This window comes from Macadamia integrifolia, chromosome 1, assembly GCF_013358625.1.
Source record: "Macadamia integrifolia cultivar HAES 741 chromosome 1, SCU_Mint_v3, whole genome shotgun sequence".
Lineage (NCBI taxonomy): Eukaryota > Viridiplantae > Streptophyta > Magnoliopsida > Proteales > Proteaceae > Macadamia > Macadamia integrifolia.
The window spans coordinates 22734917-22753991 of NC_056557.1; the positions used below are offsets into that span (position 1 = coordinate 22734917).

Below are 19075 nucleotides of genomic sequence, written 5' to 3' on the forward strand. Positions count from 1 at the left end.
AAAAAAAAAAATCATTTATTTTTATTTTAAATGATAGGTGGGTTTCGACACTAAAAAGGAATAAAATTCCATCCCAATGTAAAATGTACTCATTCCAATCTCACTAGAATAACAAAGAGAGATAATGAGAAAACTTGAATAGCTTTCTGAAGGGAAAATAATTCTCTATAGGAGTGTGGCACTTGCTTCCGAACTCAGGAGGATGTGATTAATTGGAAAGGCGAGAGGGAGAGGGAGAGGGAGAGGGAGAGGGAGAGAAAGTCTTCCCATTTTGGCTGCATTGACCCCTCCTGCCCTCCGTGGAATTCACTATAGAGGTTGTGATGTTTTAAGGTGAAGTATTATATGTATCAGCACGTGGTTAAATGCGATGTTTGATGCTGATGTATCTTTCTTTTCTTTTTTTATTTTCCTTCTCATATGTTTCTCTAACTAACATTAGAAAATAACGATAATAATAATAAATAAATAAATAAAAATAAACCGACTTCAAATGTCACTTTCCCTCTTACCGACTCTATCCAAACATTTCACGTAAACATGGGCCAGTGGGCTTTTCAAGAAAGGATAATTAATTTGATTGCCGACATGGCACGCACAAGCCTTGAAACAAAACTTAAAAAGGGAGAAAGAAGGGGTTGCATGCAGCTGTCATTTGCTCTCTTCCACTTAGAAAAAACATTGAAGGTGGTGGAGGTGGGAGGTGGGAGGTGGGAGGTGGGAGGTGGGAGGTGGGAGCATAATTTATCGGTAATAAGGATGTGAATTTAAAATTGAAATCGTTTAGTGAAATTGAATTGAGCTATTTATATTGAAATCGTAAAATCATTTAATAAATAGTTTGGTCCTAGTTTCAAGTTTAAGATCGATTACTTAAATGAGTCGAATCGTATTTAACCGTTTTACTCGTTAGTTTCAAATCAAATTGACATCGTAAAAATCGAACTGTTTAAATCATCAAAATCGATCCAATTTACCAGGATTAATATTTAGTTATTTTAACAAAACATAATGGTTTAATTTAGGGAAGAATTAAGGACCATAGAGGTTGTCCAACAGTTTATTTAATAATTTAGGTTGTCCAACAGTTTATTTAATAATTTACTCATATTATGTAGTTATGCAATTAAATCATTACTTGTTTAATGCCTCATTTAATTTGATATAAGATTGAAGCGTTTATCAACAAACAAAAGCAAAAATTAGTAAGCATGCGAATAAACCAATAAACTGAATACTAACAGTTTAGAAACCATATGGAATAAACTATGATCAAAACCGTTTAAAACCTTAAAGTCGACACTGTTTAAAAATCATGGAATTAAAACCATTTACTAAACGGTACCTCAACCGTTTAGTAAATGGTGCGATTTTGATTTTAGCCAAATAAATATGAACCGAATCAAATCGCACCGTATACACCGAAACCTAACCAATTAACACCCTTAATTGGTATCGTGTTGGTATTGTATCGGTTGTATTATATTGATATTAGTTGAGATCTATCCCCAATCCTTGATCAATCCGAATCGATATTCTATGCTGTTTTAGGGGTAAAACAGTAAAAAAAATGACATTTAAAAAAAAAAAAATGTAAAGACAAAATCCGGTCCAATCTGAATTGATATTAAACCGTCCTCTAAAACCGTGGGTGGGAAGCTTCCTTGCATGACATCATCACCCTTTTGGGGTTTATTATTTCTTCTGTTGCGGAAAAGCGCTTCCTCCTTTTGTTGATTGATCTGCTACTTGTTGGGTTATAATTAATATATTTCTTTCCTTGACAATTTGATGACTTTTTGCTTTCCTCTTTACGCGCTTATAGTGGTCCACCTGTTGTGGGCTTATGAGATGCTTTGAACGTTTTTATGGGAGTCGTTCACACGGTAAGATGGTGGTGACTTTGTTCTATGCTTACATTAGGGAATTATTATTGTAAGTTTTTGCTTACAGAAAATGGATATTATTTTTTTTTTTCCATTTTTTATCATAAAAAAGTGGATTAATGTCTCCACGAAACGAATTTATTTAAAGAATTCTAGGAAAGCTTTCGTTTCCGACAATAGGGAAGGATTAACAATAAGGGCCCGTTTGATAATGCAACCAGAAACGTGTTTATGTGTTTTCTTGTTCTCAGAAACAAAGAAACGACATAAATACCGTTTGGTAAAAGTGTTCTGTTCCACTTGTTTCTTGAAACATAAATTGAAATTTATAACAATTTATGCTTCAAGAAACATGAATGACGAAATAAGTTTTACTTGTTTCACTCGTTTCTCGAAACAAAAATGGGGCACAAAAAATCAATATTGAAGACGGAGTTTGGCATCACTACCATCACCACCGTCTCCGACTAGCTCCGTCTACAGAGTTCCTCTCCATCTTGTCAGTCGTCGTCGATTTGGGTTTCTTAAACCCCATTTCGGGAACAGCCTCCGCCTCCGCCTCCGCCTCCGCCTCCGCCTCCACCTCCATGGCTTTAACAGTGGTGGTACTCCTCACCGCGCTCTGCTTCGTGGGATTCTTCTCCTTTTACATTCACTGTCTCTCCGAGAATAATCCCCCAAACGATCCCCGCCCCCGCCGCCGACGCCTCCGCCACAGCACCAATATCGTTCGCCTGACTGCTGCAACTCTCTATCGAGGTCGCAATCCCCAACTGCGAGCCATCTCGCCTCACCTATTGCACCCTTCACCACCATCACCTCACCCGTCGCAAACCTTGATCTTTCAACATCGGCCTCACCGCAGCCCCATCGCCTCACCCATCAGAGATAGAGAGAGAAAGAGGACAAACTAGTTTAATGTAGAGGGGTTTCTCTGACTATTCTTTCCTCTGGCTTCCATCCACTTTTTCAGCTGAATCTAGAGAGCTTACATTGTAGGAAGAAGAAGAGGAAGAGGCGGGTTGGGTTCTTGGTGTGGGGCCGAGTTGTGTTGAAGGAAGAAAAACAAGCAGCAGCAGCAAAAAAGGAAGTGGCAGCAGGGGGTGGAGGTGGTGGTGTTGCAGGAAGAAGGAAAAGAGGAAATGGCAAGTGGAGTTGCAGGAGGAAGAAAGAAGAAGAAGAAGGGGCAGGTGGGTCCGGGGGCAAGAGGAAGAAATGACTACCTTTTTGCTGGAAACGGACGTTTTAGATCCGATTAGAGAAAACTAAGACAAAATCGGAAAAAGTACAACCGATCGTTATCCACCGGAATGTAAATACAACACTGTAATCATCCAATCAAACGGAAACAAGGTTTATCAAACACCCAAAATTCTGTTTCTGTTCCCAGAAACGGAAATTTATGTTTCTGTCGTTTCTTGAAACAGAACTAGCAGAAACGTTATCAAACGGACCCTAAAATTAATCAAAGGTACAACACTACACCTTAGAGATCCTGACTAACCCAGCACCCCTAGCTAAGGTGAGCATCAGAATTCTAAAAACCTAGGAAAAAAAAAAAAGGAGAAATCACTACATAGCATGAGAATTTCCTCAACTATCAGTAGCAATTTCATAGTCATTCAAATAGGAAATTACACCTTTAGAATCAGGTAAAAAAAAAAAAGGCCTAAACTCCTGGCTAAAAGAAGACCATCCCAAATAGCTTAAGCTTCCATGGAACTCGCAGAGAAACTACATCAAACTCTACATTTGGCTACAATGAAATCATTTTTGTGGCCACGAATGATCACATCACACCCACCAAAAGAAGAACAATCTTTCCAGGCCCCATCAGTGTTAATAGCAACATGCCCAACTGGGATACCTAATTGCATTAGATCTTTTCCAAGCTATACATAATCGAATCTCAGCCATAGGAGAATCCCTAAATGATGGATGCCAAAGAGAGACTAGTATGAATAAAAACATTATTGTTCCTAGATTTCCAGATTTGCCTGTGATACCCCATATCAAAATTCATTTGTGAGCCTTGGGTGTCTGCACTATGTCCAGACACCCAATTTTGCCACTCGCCCTGACAATGATGACAAACTAGGAATAATCAAGTTCTGTGCTCTACATCGAAGGAAAATTTAGGCCTTTCATGATGACCCAAACTTGGCAGCAATCCAAAAACCAGCAACAACCCAAAAACCTAATTCAACCCAAAGTCCTAAATCCGACAGTAACCTAAAACCCAACAGCAACCCAAAAACCCTAATCTAAACTGAAACCCTAATCCGGCCCAAGACCTTTTTCATACCTGATCTTGTGGCATGTGATATTAGTGTGTTAGATATTGAAAAATCGATCTTAAGTACTCTCTGATGGTGCGAGAACAACATGACTAAAGATTGCTGGAACACCCCCAGCTTGCAATAGGTAGAAAATCCTTCGTCGCAAATATTGAATTTTTACGAATAAAAAAGGAGCTTGAAACCCACACTATTGGATAGTGCTCGAAAAGATGATTCTAACATACTGTAGGAGAAAATTTGACCATCGGATCTCCTGAAATTGGTCTCGAAAGTCAGATCGGGACAGACCAACCCAGCCTGGGCCCAAAGATTCTTCCCGGACCTGCCACTTTTTTGGCAGGCTTGCCAGATTCCTCTTTGAAATTTTACCAAAATTAGCCCAGATCCATGAAACAGTGTTTGTTTGGTTGGCAGAGTAACAAAAAATGATTCCATCTTTGGAAGGTCCATCAAAATTCGTGCTGTTAAGTCTAAAAGCCTATAAATAGCACTTCCTTTTACCATTTTTAGTTTGTAAAAGGAATATGGAGAGACCCCTCCCTCTGCCTCATGATTTCCTTTCCATTCCCTTGCTAGAGAGCCTAGTGTGGAGAGAATGATCCTTTCCCCCCGATCATCAGTATCCCTTGCTATTTTTAGAGTGTTCCTCCACCCAACCATTAGCCCTTTGCATTCTTAGCCTAGCCCGATTAGTCCGATGTCTGATCCAAGGCCAAAGTTCTGCCCGATTGGGTCTAGCTTTTACTTCTACAAGTCGAAGTTTTTCTAAATTTTTATAAATTCTCAAGAAACATGTCGGGTCTTTAAGGTGTCATCAAAGGTCTAGATTCTCCAAAGAAGAGGAAGTCTTTGTTCCTGTGTTAGAAACCTAATTAAAGTGTTGGGTTGCTGTTGTGGGCTGTTGACCATACATTTGGGACAGTGTATAGGCCTACAACCATCCCATTAATTCCTCATAAATAAGTATCACACTTCACATGAAATGGGTTCCTATCCCAAGGTTGAAAACCCAGCTGACCATAGTCTAAACAGACTTGGTGATTATCCCATCGTCGATGCATCATCGACCCATTTCACGTTGCCCTGATCCAGTTCTCCTAAACTTCCAATCTCCCGACCCTCTTCCTTTCATTTCATTTCCATTGAGGTTCTATGGTTTGAACTTTTCTTCCTCAGAGAGCAACGACTCTCTTCCCTTGTGACGATTGGCCCGCGACTCTCTTCCTCAGCGATGATCGACTAGAGACGATCGCTTTGTGTGACCTTAACGGAGTAGTGCCCATTGACTTCATGAGACATTTGGGATTCTTTCAAAACTTCCTACTGCTTGTTGTTTTTTGCTAGTTGTAAGTAAAAGAAAAGAAAAAAGAAAAAGAAAAAAGAAAAGAAAATAGCTCCATTTCCATCTCCTGCTTGCTACTGACCTTAAATTTTGAATTGTATTTCTTTTCTTCCCCTGTTCATCACCCTTCTCCCTGTTCATGTTTTATTTTTATTTTATTTTTTTTAATATTTTTCAGTTGATGTGAACAAACTTCATCTGTTTTGTAGGATTTTGAATGTTTTACTGGTCTATGTTTATTGGAATTGCAATTATGTGATGTTTGGATCTTATCATGTTCTAACTATTTTAGATTGTTAGGTGAATCTTTAGCTCAAAATGGAAGAGCACCAAGGAGTTACCTAGGGTATGATGGTTCGAATCCATAAAGATTTTGTGTGTGTGTGTGTGTGTGTGTGTGTGGAGTTTCTATTTAGACGTTGGCTGGGGAAGTTGTTGAAGATTTTGAAGACTCATGTTGAGAGACATTAGACGAGAAGAAGTGGAACCAAAGGCACCTTGTAGAGCGGTCCAAATATCATGGTTGGACTCTTTATCGAGCACAAGAGGGAGAACCTCCTCATAGAGGAAGGCGAGGATCATGGTAGTGATAGTAGCATCCTGTTGCTACCAAGGCACGGAGTCGATAGGAGAAGCAGGCAAGGGTAGGAGCCATCAACATTTGAGAAAAGAGATTGTCCTTTGAGGAAGGTAACAAGTTGTTTACATCAGAGAAGATAGTTGGTGAGTGTCAATTTGATAGACACATAGTGATGGGCTGAAGGAAGAGAGGTCGTAGGGCAAGCCACAGTAGGGAGCAACGAACTCACTGGAGTGGGCGAAGAGAGAGCCGAAGGCGGGTCTTGCACCATTGAAGAGAGAGAGCAGATCGACTACGGGTAGGGGCTTGAGCCAGAGGCTCTAATACCATGTCATATTGGAAGATATTCTCAACTGTATTATTGGTCTCAAATGTAGAGTGATTATAAAGATTACACAACTATGCCCTAGCCAATCTGCACAAAGTCGAAAAAATAATATTACAATTCTACATGTGATATGGTTGACAAATTAAAAAAGTATAAATATGGTAAGAATCTAAGCTAGTGCATGACTAAATATTGAGTTTCCTAAAATAGAAAAAAAATCCTATTTCAACCAATACTCTCATACACTTTTTTTTTTTTTTTTTTTGTCTGATAAGCCAATACTCTCATACACATGAATCAGCGGTTTAGAGACAATGACCATTGAAGGGAGGAGACAATAAGAGTTGGGTGCTTGGCTAGCTTTTCTTGCGGTTTAGAGACAATGATTGGAGGGAGGAGACAGTAAGAGTTGGGTGCTGGACTGGCTTTTCTTGTCAAGCAATCTTCTACTTCTTTAATAGCCGTTGACATTTCACATATACATCAGTTTCTACTAAGTTCACAATTTTGAACCAAAACCTGGTTCACCCATTAGACCATAATAAATTAGAGCCAGCTAGTTGGGAAATTAAAAGGAAGTAAGACACCCACCACCTCCATAGCATTAAGTTTTAGATTTGGCCCAAATTGCTACCTATTTATAGTCTTAATTAAATCTGATGATGGGTTCATGTCAGGTCGTCAAGTTTGGCTTGAAACTTGGCTCAAACAAACCAATTCAATCCACTCAATCAACCGAGTCAGTCAAAGAGATTGCGTCAAGGAACAAATCACAGATTCTTACACAGTAAAGAGAATATCTATCAGGATTTTGAACAGTGAGGCTGGTTGAAGTTTAGAACTATTGACTTAAAACACATCACAGCTTCTAGCACTGAAAATTAGAACATCTCTTACGAGTCAAGTCTTTCAGGTAGCTGCAATAAATTCTTTGCTGTCCACACAACTCTGCAGCAGGAAACTTTGGCCTTTTCAAAGTTCGAGTCGGTTCATATTGAATTGTTAATGTCCACCACCGGCTTTACTACTTTTGAGGTTCCAGAATTCCAGATACTTAGTGGGTCCCAATCAGTGACGGTCTTTGCCTTCTGAGGTGGAGAGTTAATTTTTGACCAACCAAGAGAATATATAGATGGTCTGATTTCTTGTCCGAAGGTTGGCAGTTTTTGACTCATAAGCCAATTAATTGAGCTCTTTTTTACTTGGACTTGACTTAAGAGTCTTAGACCCAACCCTATTTCTTTCCCCTTTTTTATTATTATTATTATTATTATTATTATTATTATTATTATTATTTATTTTTAAATATTAGCCCAACCCTTCAGGTCACTTCATTTTTGGGTCCAATCTATTCAATGAGTAATTGATCAGTCAAAGATTTTCACCCAAAAAAAAAAAAAAAAAATGATTAGTCAAAGGTGACAGCTCTTCAAAACAACTGAAAAATATCTTATCTCGAATGGATATGCTTCCACCACCCACTAGATTTCCTTAGTTGAAGTCGTTGCTTGATGGGCTCTTTATAGTTTACATATACTTTGAGGACTAAACAATGCCTATAAATGTATTTGTGGTCATAATGGTCATCCAAAATCAGGGTTAAATCAGGGTCGGGCTGGGTTCAACCCGAGTCTTCAATCCTGACCCAACCTAACATGATCTTAACTCAGGGTCAAAGATTTTTGTTCCTATCCAGCTCTAAGAGTCAAAAATCTTAGGCGAGACCTTGTTTAAGCTTAGGACTGTGCAAGTCGACAAGGCCAAACTTACAACTCCTTCCTATGATAGAATACAAAAATTCTAACACAGAATTGTGAAGGACGGGGAAATATTGACTTAAAATAATCTCTAGTTCTAGTATATTAGCACTTATTACAATTAAAAGAGCAACAAAGGAATTAATGAAGTCCTAATTTAAAGTACGACTGTCCTCTAACTGACAAAAATATAAAAAATGTAACAAAAAACGGCTCATGTATCAATCTAGTACCCTTAAAAGCTACCCCCAAACTGCGAAAGGTAGGTATATTTATATTTTAGAGATAAAGAGAGATGACGGAATCCCAAGGCGGTAGTTGAGTTGGTAAGGGATCTTTGCCTCAGGAAACATGTGATTCTGAGTTCAATTCATCCTACCTCCTTAGGGTCATTTACATGAGGGTGTTTAATGCACTTCACTGCTTTCAGTGAAATTTAAATGATACTCATTCAGTCCGATCCATGCAGTTATGGGATCAGTATAAAAAAAAAAAAAAAAGATGAGATGTCACTTAACATTATGCCTTTTTTTTTTTTTCCTTTTATTACAAATTACTATCTGCCGCTCTAATTCTAGGCTCCATTCTAAATCTAGGCTCAGCCGTCACTATTTACATATTCTATCACTCCTAAAAGCATTTTTTTATGTTCTTAAATATTTCAAGTCAACTTTGCAATTACTATAGGTTTCCATTCATTTTGGACTTCTACTTATTTGGCTATTTAAACAAGAGTTTTTACAATTGTAAGATACATTTTTCTAATTTGAAAAACCTTATCTGAAGCCCAAACAAATAAGTGGCCCTAATGCAACTCAATTCTTCCTATACAACTACAAAATATGAAGCTTGGTCCTTAATCAGTAATAGGGAATTGGTGCCTCCCACTTTTAAAACTACAAGCATCAACCTCTTTCTCATGCCCTTTGATGGTTACAATAAAAGACTCACTCACGATTCTCATCCAAAATCACATTCCATTTAAATACTACAAGAAATTAATCTCTCTAATGGAGCCGGCTGAGATGATGAAAGGCTCAATTCACTTGCCACAAAAATTATAAAGAATATTATTTTATAAAAAATTATAGAGGTGTGAATGTGATGATCGTATTCAAACTTTATAGACATGTCCATATCACCTATCAGTTTATAAAGTTTCAACCTAATCCAATTCTCAATGTCAACATATATATATATATATATATATAAAGGTTGATAATTTTAGTTTGGCATCTTTTAATACAACTTTAATTCATTTTTTTTTAAGAGAAATATTTATTGAAAAAAGAAATAATTGTTTACATACGAGAAAGTAGACTTCAAATTTGCTACTTTACATGCCAAATATTAAAGAAAATAAAAAAACCTGATGTGGTGGTTGGTGTTCAATTTTTTTCACGAAGGTATGTTAGAGGAGAGATTCCAAAAAATGGGAATGAGAACCATGGCCATGCTTCTTGAAGTGGTTCAGGATCATCTTTATTAGCTAATGTGATTCTGTCCAAATAGTTTGTATTGTCCATCCCTATGTCTGATGCTTTCTTGAGCCCCTTCCATATACTTATAACTAATGTTTCCAACTCCTTTCCTTTCTTCATGACGCAGCATTCTACCGAAAGAAGTTATCCTCCTTTTGTTATGGGGTAGGAAGGAATCCATGCACAGATTAATATAGGATATTGTAAATTGGGTATTGTTATGGTAAAAATATATACACCAGTGACATCTCGACACTTGGAACCAAGCTCCGAACCAAATAAGGTGGGGCCGAATTGCAGAACCCAAACCATTGGGCTAGTGAGAAATCAAGAAAGTTGACCAGGAGTAGCTTGCAGTCGATCATCAAATCTTTCGGTCGCCTACTGTCAAACCCCACCTCCAATCAACTTAAACCTCCAGGATCACATATGCAATAATTTAATCCATAATTGTCACCAAAATCACGACTAAGATTAGATTACGCATATAAATCATTATACATTTACCCTACTACTAGTGATTCACTAAATGATAAATAACAAATATACAAGACACATTTGTTTACAACCACATGTTACAATAATTACACCTTACATAAATATATATAAGGGCAATAATCAAAATAGTAGAAGTGATGTCCATCAGCATCCCAGTGTCTCGTTGACGAAAGCCTCACAACCGCCACTGAAATGAAATCCTACCTCAGCACCAGTTCTGCCATTTAAAAAGAAGAATTCACACAGGATGAGCTTCACAAGCGCATTGAGGAGTGTGCAGGCAAGCACACACATAACAAATGATGTAATACATACTCCACAATAATTATATGATGCCACATGAGTCCATTTGCTTACATTACTTTCCCTAGATTCATTACTAAGTCTATAATCTTGGTATTAGTTCTTTGCAATGTATGTGGTATCCGCTCTCCAATACGTTGGGCTCCAAAGATACAAGTTAGTTGTGAGTCGGGAGTCTGCAGGTTCCGTATACATTAGTCACCCTGCAAAACTCCAAAGGCAACCCCCATAGCTATGGTCCTGAAATCCTACGTTAGTCACTCATACTGTGTCCGTCTCTGACTGTAGTCCGTCGTATTGCTAAAGTGGTATTCTTGTTAGACATACCACCCCCTAAGATTAGCCAGTACCTCACCATACTAACAAGGTGTGTAGCACTCAAATTGTGTTATCCTAACTATATGAATTCTAAATGATGCAGTTACATCCACTATACATCACACACAACATCCACATACACAAGGCACACAATGTCGGAATCCCCCTTTGGCCTCACCGTGTCCTGTCTTACACACTGACCTTCACAGTTCCTCTATATATCACATCCACTAGAATAGAAGTAAACCACATCAAGATACATAAAATAAACACATCAAATGAATATGAAAATTAAAGAAGAGAATGATAAACACTCTTCAAATTAAAGTCAGTCAACCACTCATCGATACCGCAATCTGATGGTTTCAGCTGAATTCTCATCACCGAGTATCCTAGGCGGATAATTTAGGTTCATGACCATTTCCAAGTGTACATTATTAGTATTGCCCACTAATGACCATTAACAACTATACTTAAAACCCCCTTTCACAAACCTACACGGACCTTACTTATAGCCCACACAGGCCTCACACACTGACCCTTTTTTCTAGGCTTTATACAGGGTCACAGGCCCAACATTATACGTATAAATTTCAAGTGGGTTTCCCCCACCAATCCAACAAAGAAAATTCACCCAAGATCTAGCATGCACTGTCTTGCTGAAAATTCAGAGTACACAGATATGGGCACTGCTGGCTTGGGTTTCCCAACATGAACAGCCACTCATCTAGGGCTCTACAACCTTAGGTGTATGGCTATACGATGATTCAGCACCTGAATGTGAATGAATGCATTGAACAAGCATTAGAGAGGGGACTAAAAACTGAAATCCCAACTCAGCTTCTACTTATTTTCCTCACTAATTGAATACTGCCATGGGCAGAACCAGCCAAGGGTAGGGCTGGCATTGGTCCCACAGCCCCAATCTAGGTTCCCAAAATTTACAACTACTAGTCCTATAATAAATTTGGGCAACATGAAAGTTTAAGGAATTAAATTCCTTCTGCACAAGAAATTGAGACTACTGAATTCAGCAATGGGGCTAAACCCAGCAGCTCTTAACCTTAATTTCCATACCAACATACAACTCCCAATTTTTCCTTTTGGATAAGGTACTCTTGTACCCAATTCAGCTATGGATTAAGCTAAAATTAGGTCCAGCACCTCAATTGATAAATTATATATGCACTTGAGAAGAATTTAACAACATAAAGTTGAAATCAACTTCCTCTGTGCTTAATTCCCAAATTGGTGGGTTAATTGGGCAATTCATTATGAAAGACTTCAACTCCCACCTTCAATTACATGATCTCAGCCCTGTATGTGAAGATGGGTATGGGTTCGGGTCTCTGAACCCACTCTATTTCTCTAATTCAACTCTGGGAAAGAAAATCAAGTGTTGGGAACCTATTCCCCATCAAATGGAGCTCAAACCCAGCTTGTGAGTCACCGCAAGGGTGAATTACAGGTCTATACATACCCCTAATTACATGCAACACCCATTCTAAGAATTCAGTAACTTATTATAGCCAATTCACCTCTCCAGTTGGGTTTACACGTCTGGAAAAGGAAATCCCATGCATGCGATGAAAAACCCAGTTGTAGAAGAGTGTAGAGATAACATCAAACCTATACTCTGCCCCCATATTGCATGAACAACATATATAAATTACACTCATATATATTCTCTATAGTAAAAACTAACTCAAATCCCATGCATGCAGTTCAAAATTTCCCATTCTAGGTGGATACATGCTTGAGAATTTGACTAATAATGCATCTAACCATGAAATTAACCTACTGTACAGAAAAAGTAGATATGATACTCTTACCTTCTTCTTGTATCTACAGTAGGAAATCCAAGTACAATTGCTCCCTTGCTCTACTGAATTTGAGAAGTAGGAAATGATGGAAATGGGAGGATGGAAGGATAGAATCCCTTGTCTTTGGTGGATTCGCGTAAGCCACTAAAGCATGTTTGGCTTGAAGCCATAAGAAATAAATTGAATCAACCCTGTCTACTGCTATGTGGGCCCACCTGATACCTTGCATGTTAGATGTTACAAGAGCAGTATAAGATATACTATCAGCCTATAGAATAGGTTGGTCCATGCCTGTAAGGCAGTGGAGCCCACAGACATTTAATGTAGCTTTAAGTAGTACAGCAGCACCGGTTGGCATTGATTCCAAGCCAAGAGAAGAGAGGAAATAAGAGAGAATAAGAATTGAGGTCCCTTTTTATGCACTGAAGAATTGGAAGACAATGAAGAGGTGCATGTTAGCATTCAATAGGTCAGTGGACAATTGAAGGATCAAGTTCTCTTTTAGCGGTGAAGTTGGAGATTCTAGTGTTCAGTGAAGGGTCTCAATACTTCCAAGAATATCAAAACATTACAAACAATTGGTTGTAAGCCTTTCTAATCAAATGAACATTTTGATATTACCGTCTGTGATAATATATGTATGTTAAATGTAGTTGTTAAATATTGAGAATGCATGCTAGCCTAAGCTTGACTATAGAGCAATTTACATAAACCTATCTTTGTACAAGTGTCTGGTGGATGCTAAACATTGGGGGTGGGTGCTCTTTTACAATGGGTGTTGCAAAGTGTATCAACATTGTGTATTCCTTCTTAGTTATATGTTGAAAAAAATGGATGTTGTTGCTCCCAACTGTAGGTGTAGTTAAAGTAGTATATTGGAAAGGTACGAAGCCTTTACAGGTACTACTCTGGGGACATAGGCATCTTGCTAAACCTTGTAAAAATCACTGTGATGTGCGTGTGAATTTTCTTATATATTGTACTGCTCAGTAATGCGGGAATCTGGAATGAGTGTGCACACTTGGAAGTACCTATGAGAGGCTGAGTGTGCATAGGACTGTGTGTTAGTAGGTAGAGTGTCTACAAAGATTACCAAATTAGCATACACGTCAGTTCTAAAAAAATATTTAGATTCACTGATTCAACCTCCTCTCAGTGATTGTCGGGTTATAACAGGACTGGTAAGTGTTATAGTCACACCACAAGTATCTTAGTAGAAATGGGGTGTAATACACAAGGTGTGTAAGTGGAAGGACTAGGTCCATGTAGTGTGGGGACAAAGGCAAAGTAGAACACTACATGTGTAGCTGGCCCCATAGGTAAAGAATGTATTTCAATACAGTAATACGCATCAGTTGATGGTCACCGGCAGGTCACTATCCAACCGGTGGGCGCTACCGATGAATAGTATCGATTCTTGTACTTAGTCGTTTCACATCCTTTTTTCCCAACACCTAGGGGTTCCCTAGGGACTTCTGTATGGTCATATGGTGAGTGTTTACCATGCATCAAATATCAAGTGGAGGGGTGGTCAGATCACTTACCATCAAGGCTTGGGAGATTTGAATCTCTTCCAGTTTGACTAACAATGTCTGCATTGACATATAGGGTCATTCCTCCCCTCCGTGCAGTAGATCACTACAGCTAGTAGGTAGTAGAGTTGACTCTGTTGAGTGCATCAACTATTGACAAAAGTTCAAATTTGACCGAATTAGGGCATGGTATAATAATACATTCCTTATGAAGGAAGATGATTATGTAAAATAGTTCTACAAACGAGTATGATTCTTCGGAATCATACAAATTTTTTTTTAGGTTGTATAGGATGTAGACACAGGAAATAAAAGAAAAATGATACTTTAAAGTAATTTCTTTACATTCTTATTAAGTATGGATTTTTATTAATCCATTATAGCGTATAAGCCCATTAGATATAAATGGATATGTAAATGGATGAAAGACAAGGTTGAAACAAAGAAAAATTCTAAGTGTGACTATTGACAAATGTTTAAAACCTTTGCTCTAGTAATGATGATGAAATCCCTTAGGGTTTCATTGTTATTGGTTACACATATGATAGTCACAGAATCAGAAGTTAATGTCTTGAGAAGATATTGATATATAATAGCCAAAAGTTCTACCCTTCTAAGAGTAAAAATATGAAGTATGCAAGTTATCGAGATCTAATTGGTGTAAAATATTTTTTTATTCTGTACAAAATATTTTACAAGAAAATTTTTCAGGATAAAGAAGTTGGATTTCTGTCAAGCTCAAGTAATTAAGAGTTACCGAGAAGCCACCTAAGTTCGTAACGTTGCTACTTGTCAATGTAAGTAATGTCTGATTACCTGTAAATTTGACAAGTCTGGTAGAGAGTCCATAATATTCATGGTTTTGCATTTAAGTCGTGGTAATATGTTTTGGAATAATTTTAAATATTAATTTATTTTGGATTTCACTATAGTAGGGGAATGTTTGACTATTAACTAGCCAAATTTTTTTTATTGAGAAAAGTTCTTAACTAAGTAAGAGACTATTTTAAAGATTGTAAAATTACTTATTGTCCAGATATGTGATAACAAGAAAGTTTTACAATTGAATAGAGAATTTAAGTTGCATCTTGTACAAAGATTAATCTAGGTAGTTGATGAAATTAGCTCAAAGGAATAACTTTTTAAATTTCTTTATTAAGGGATTGATGTAGGATATGCATATATTGAGAATATGTGAGACAATTTGATGACTTTGATGTACAAGTGGGAGTATGTTGAAAATTTTTCTATCATCAATTCTATATTTATATAAAAATTATTTAAATTTGTTTGCATGATTTGATAATAGGATTTGGTAGTCCTTATGTTTTAACCTAAAGTTGTTCATGATTAGGGACAGGATTGGACATCCTGTGTAAATGGTCATCACATTGTGTATACCTATGAATGAGGGCACAAGTGCGAATGTACATATTGTGTGTATATTGAACCGGATCATACCAGAATTTCATGTGTGTTACTGTCAGTTGATTTGGAACGAAATTCTCGGGGGTAGTGTATGATCGGTCTTTTGACTTAAGGGTTCTTTATCAATGATATTACATATTGCAAGTTTTGACACATCAACAATTGATGTCTTTTTAATTAACAATATATTGGTGTATTGGATTCACTATATTTGGTCGTATTCGAAAGAGATGTTCAACATGGAATCCACTACCATTATTGAAAGAACATCAAAGAGAGAGAATGTATGTTCTTGATTGGACATAAATCTGGTATCGATGGTATTTTTGTAAATTATTTACAAAGTTTTTAAAATTAATATTATTAATTAATATTTATTTTCGTAAATTTTTTAGCAAATGTTTTCTTTGATCTAATCGGAATTACACAATCTCTGAAAAATCATTTTTCTATAGACTGGGATATGACAGTATACGCATACCCTATAGTCTATAATATGATATTATTCGGTGAAGGGACTAATGAGTAATAATCTATTCAAATTGAGCATTGATTATTACATCTATTTGGTAGCATATGTGTTGGTTAACCTGTATTATGAATGAAATATAATTAAGACATATAACATACTAAGTAGAATCCCAATGGGATCCTACCTCTTTTCTATAAGTCCAAACCATATATATAGTGTTTTAATGTTCATGAATTGTTTTTCGTGATTTAAGATTTTGGCTCTTTTTATGAGATGAATCTCATATTAGGATGAAGGAGATTTTAGAAAATAGATTTTTTTTTTCTTAATATTTATTTTCCTAATAATTTGATATTATCCTTAAGATAAGATTTGATTTTATCATTGAGATAAGATTTGAGTTGATAAGTCTCTTATTTTAAAAAAGACTCACCTGCAAGAGAAGAATTGTTTTATTCTCTCTCTCTCCACTCCACCCATTTGAGTGAAAGGGTGTAATGAATAGTGATTAGGGTTTTAGGTAAACTCTGACAAGTTTGGAGGAGCTAGGATCCAAAAAAACATAAAATTATACGTGTACAATGACTCATTGCGAAATGAATAAAATCATGTGAAGGCGTTGCACTTGTAGGGTTTTAAATAATGATCAAAACTTTTTCCATTAATTGTTTGTGAATAAATATCAACCCTATGGATAAGATGATCCAAATCATTTTGCGTCCACCAAACCGTCTTTCTCTTTATAAGAAATAGCGTTTTGAAGATGTGGTCACATCCTTCTCTGCATAAGAACAGCGCATTGTATAAGAACCGCGCATTACGAGGTGTAAAGTGAAGATATGAAGGCATCTTTCTCTTTATAATAATATTTGACAAGTATACACCCTTAAAATTTAGAGTCCATGACTAAAAAACCTCAAATCAGCCTCCCCCACCTCCTAGTCACCCTTTTCAAATTTCCACAAAAAAATCCCAATTATCCCCAAAAGTGAGGTTTTAATCAAAATGAAATCCTACTGAACTAAAAGAATAAAAACTTGTTTGGACTAAGTATCCTTCCCAACAGAATCATGAGTTCATGACCATTAACCCTTTCTTCAGGACCATAATTCCACCGTCTTTACCAGACCAGATCACACTTTCCTTCCTGTTCTGTCTATCTCAATTATTTTCTCTCTCATGATCTGATCTGATCTTCATCCTCAACCCTCGGACCATCTCGATCTCATATCTTATTTACAGAACAATTAACATTTTATGAATCACCATCAAAGCTCTGATTTAGCTAGCTATCCGATAACAGAGAGGAGTGGCGATACAGATCGTAAGGTACCCATAAGTTATCCAATGGACATGGACGCCGTGAATCTATTCTCAGCCATGGCTTTCCCTTCCCACTCCAATGCAGCAAACTCACCGGCCCAGGATGAAGATCCCTGCATAACCCTTCCAAGTTATCCCCTCCAAGCCCGTGTTGATTCCACCTGTGCTCAACTCCCTTAACATCTCCAGCGAAAACAAGCAAGAATGGAGGCAATGACCCAAGCTCATATATTCTATGCCTCTTCTGTATCGTCATCCACGATTCAAGCTTCTCTGTGAATCTCCCTTGTCTCCACCTCCACACATCGATAACCATCACACCTGTGTTGAAGTAACAAGGATCACGATCATGGAAGGCTCTCGAGAAAAGCGGATTAGACCAGAAGTTTTCAGTGAAGTAATTGGTGAAATTAGCGTGGCAGTATTCCGGTGCGCCCAAAACGTGAGAACCCAAATCGATTCCCCAAAGCTTAGCGACGTCGTCGACGACGATCAGATCGGAATCGAAGTAGATGATTCGATGTACACTGAAGGGAAGGAGATCGGCTAAGTAGATTCTAGCGTAGTTTAGGGGTTGATCGAGTGCTCGACGAATCGAAGACGAGATCTTGCCTTTAACGAGGTTGGTGTCAAAGGAGTAGAGATGAAAGGTTAGGTAAGGGAATGTGGTGAAGATGGTGCGGCGGAGCTCTGCTCTGCGGTGGGAGACGAGGAAGTGGAAGACGATGTTTTCTGGGCAGGAAGCATGTTGAAGGACTGAGAGGATTCCGGCGACGGAGCCTCTGAGGTAAGTGGTGTCGAGGGTCATGGCGATGTGGATGATCGATGGCTTGTGAATGTGATGAGATCGTCTATCTAAAGATGGCCAGACCACCTTTGGACATTGAATGCCGTTTCTGAAGGCTGGGGCTTCTCTAAATGCTGGTAGCTCTCGGGGGAAGGTCGCCTGAGACGAACATTTGGTTGTGGGGGAGGAGGCGGCGCAGCCGTTCCTGGTGGAGAAGAGAAGGGGGAGTAGAAGCAGTAGATGAAATCTTGAGTGTGGCGTCATTGTAAGCGGACAATGGGAGCGTAGCTGCAATGAAGAGATGAGAGCAGAAGATGTGAAAGCCAGAGAAACAGAGAGAAGGGACAAAGGAATAAAATGTGGCGATCCAGGCTGGAAAGACGCGTCTAGTGGTAGCCTCTGGTAGCTAGCTATGCTCAGTTTAGTGGATTGATGGATAGTTGTAGCAAGTAATTAAAGTTCGCTACCTACCCCACCTGAGAGACTGAGACAGAGATATATAAATCAATCAAATTGGGAGATTTTCCTTTTAAGTAAAGTAGAATTTCATAATTAGCATCAGAGATAAGGGACGTCGAGATGGGGGAATAGAGTTTTACTGCCCATAAATTTGCTTGGCTGGATAAAGCACATTCAGACTTCAAGATGACTTTTGCTCTCTTTATGAGCAGGACAGTACTTGCCTTGCAGTATTTAACACGTGGTTTAATTTTTTTTTTTTTTTTTTTCGTAACACGTTTTCCCTGTTTATTCGTAAGAGAAAGGGATTAGAAAAAGGTCTGGTCAAGTGGGGCTGTCAATCGATTGGGCCGGGTTGGTTTTGATCCGATGTATTGATCAGACTTGGTTGGGTTACATATTTTAACTAATCTTTTTCTAATTGGATTATAATTGAACATTAAATAAGATATCAATAG

At 37.9% G+C, this 19075-nt stretch overlaps 1 protein-coding gene and 1 long non-coding RNA gene across 2 annotated transcripts; both read right to left on the reverse strand.

Annotated features, from left to right (window-relative positions):
- Positions 1–10105: 10105 nt before the first annotated feature.
- Positions 10106–12825, reverse strand: LOC122077279. Its single transcript, XR_006139753.1, has 2 exons — positions 12626–12825; positions 10106–10389 (listed from the first exon to the last, which is right to left on the reverse strand). It is a non-coding gene; the product is annotated as an uncharacterized LOC122077279 (long non-coding RNA).
- A 4055-nt stretch (positions 12826–16880) lies between these two features.
- LOC122074530 (probable galacturonosyltransferase-like 3) lies at positions 16881–18562 on the reverse strand. The gene has a single exon (XM_042639396.1). It carries the CDS (start codon positions 18420–18422, stop codon positions 17334–17336), a length of 1089 nt encoding a protein of 362 aa, XP_042495330.1. The 5' UTR covers positions 18423–18562; the 3' UTR covers positions 16881–17333.
- Between the last annotated feature and the right edge of the window lie 513 nt (positions 18563–19075).

What these genes read in the sequence shown, in the direction of transcription:
- LOC122074530 (XM_042639396.1), bottom strand. Translation starts at nt 18,422, where the DNA reads ATGACGCCACACTCAAGATTTCATCTACTGCTTCTACTCCCCCTTCTC.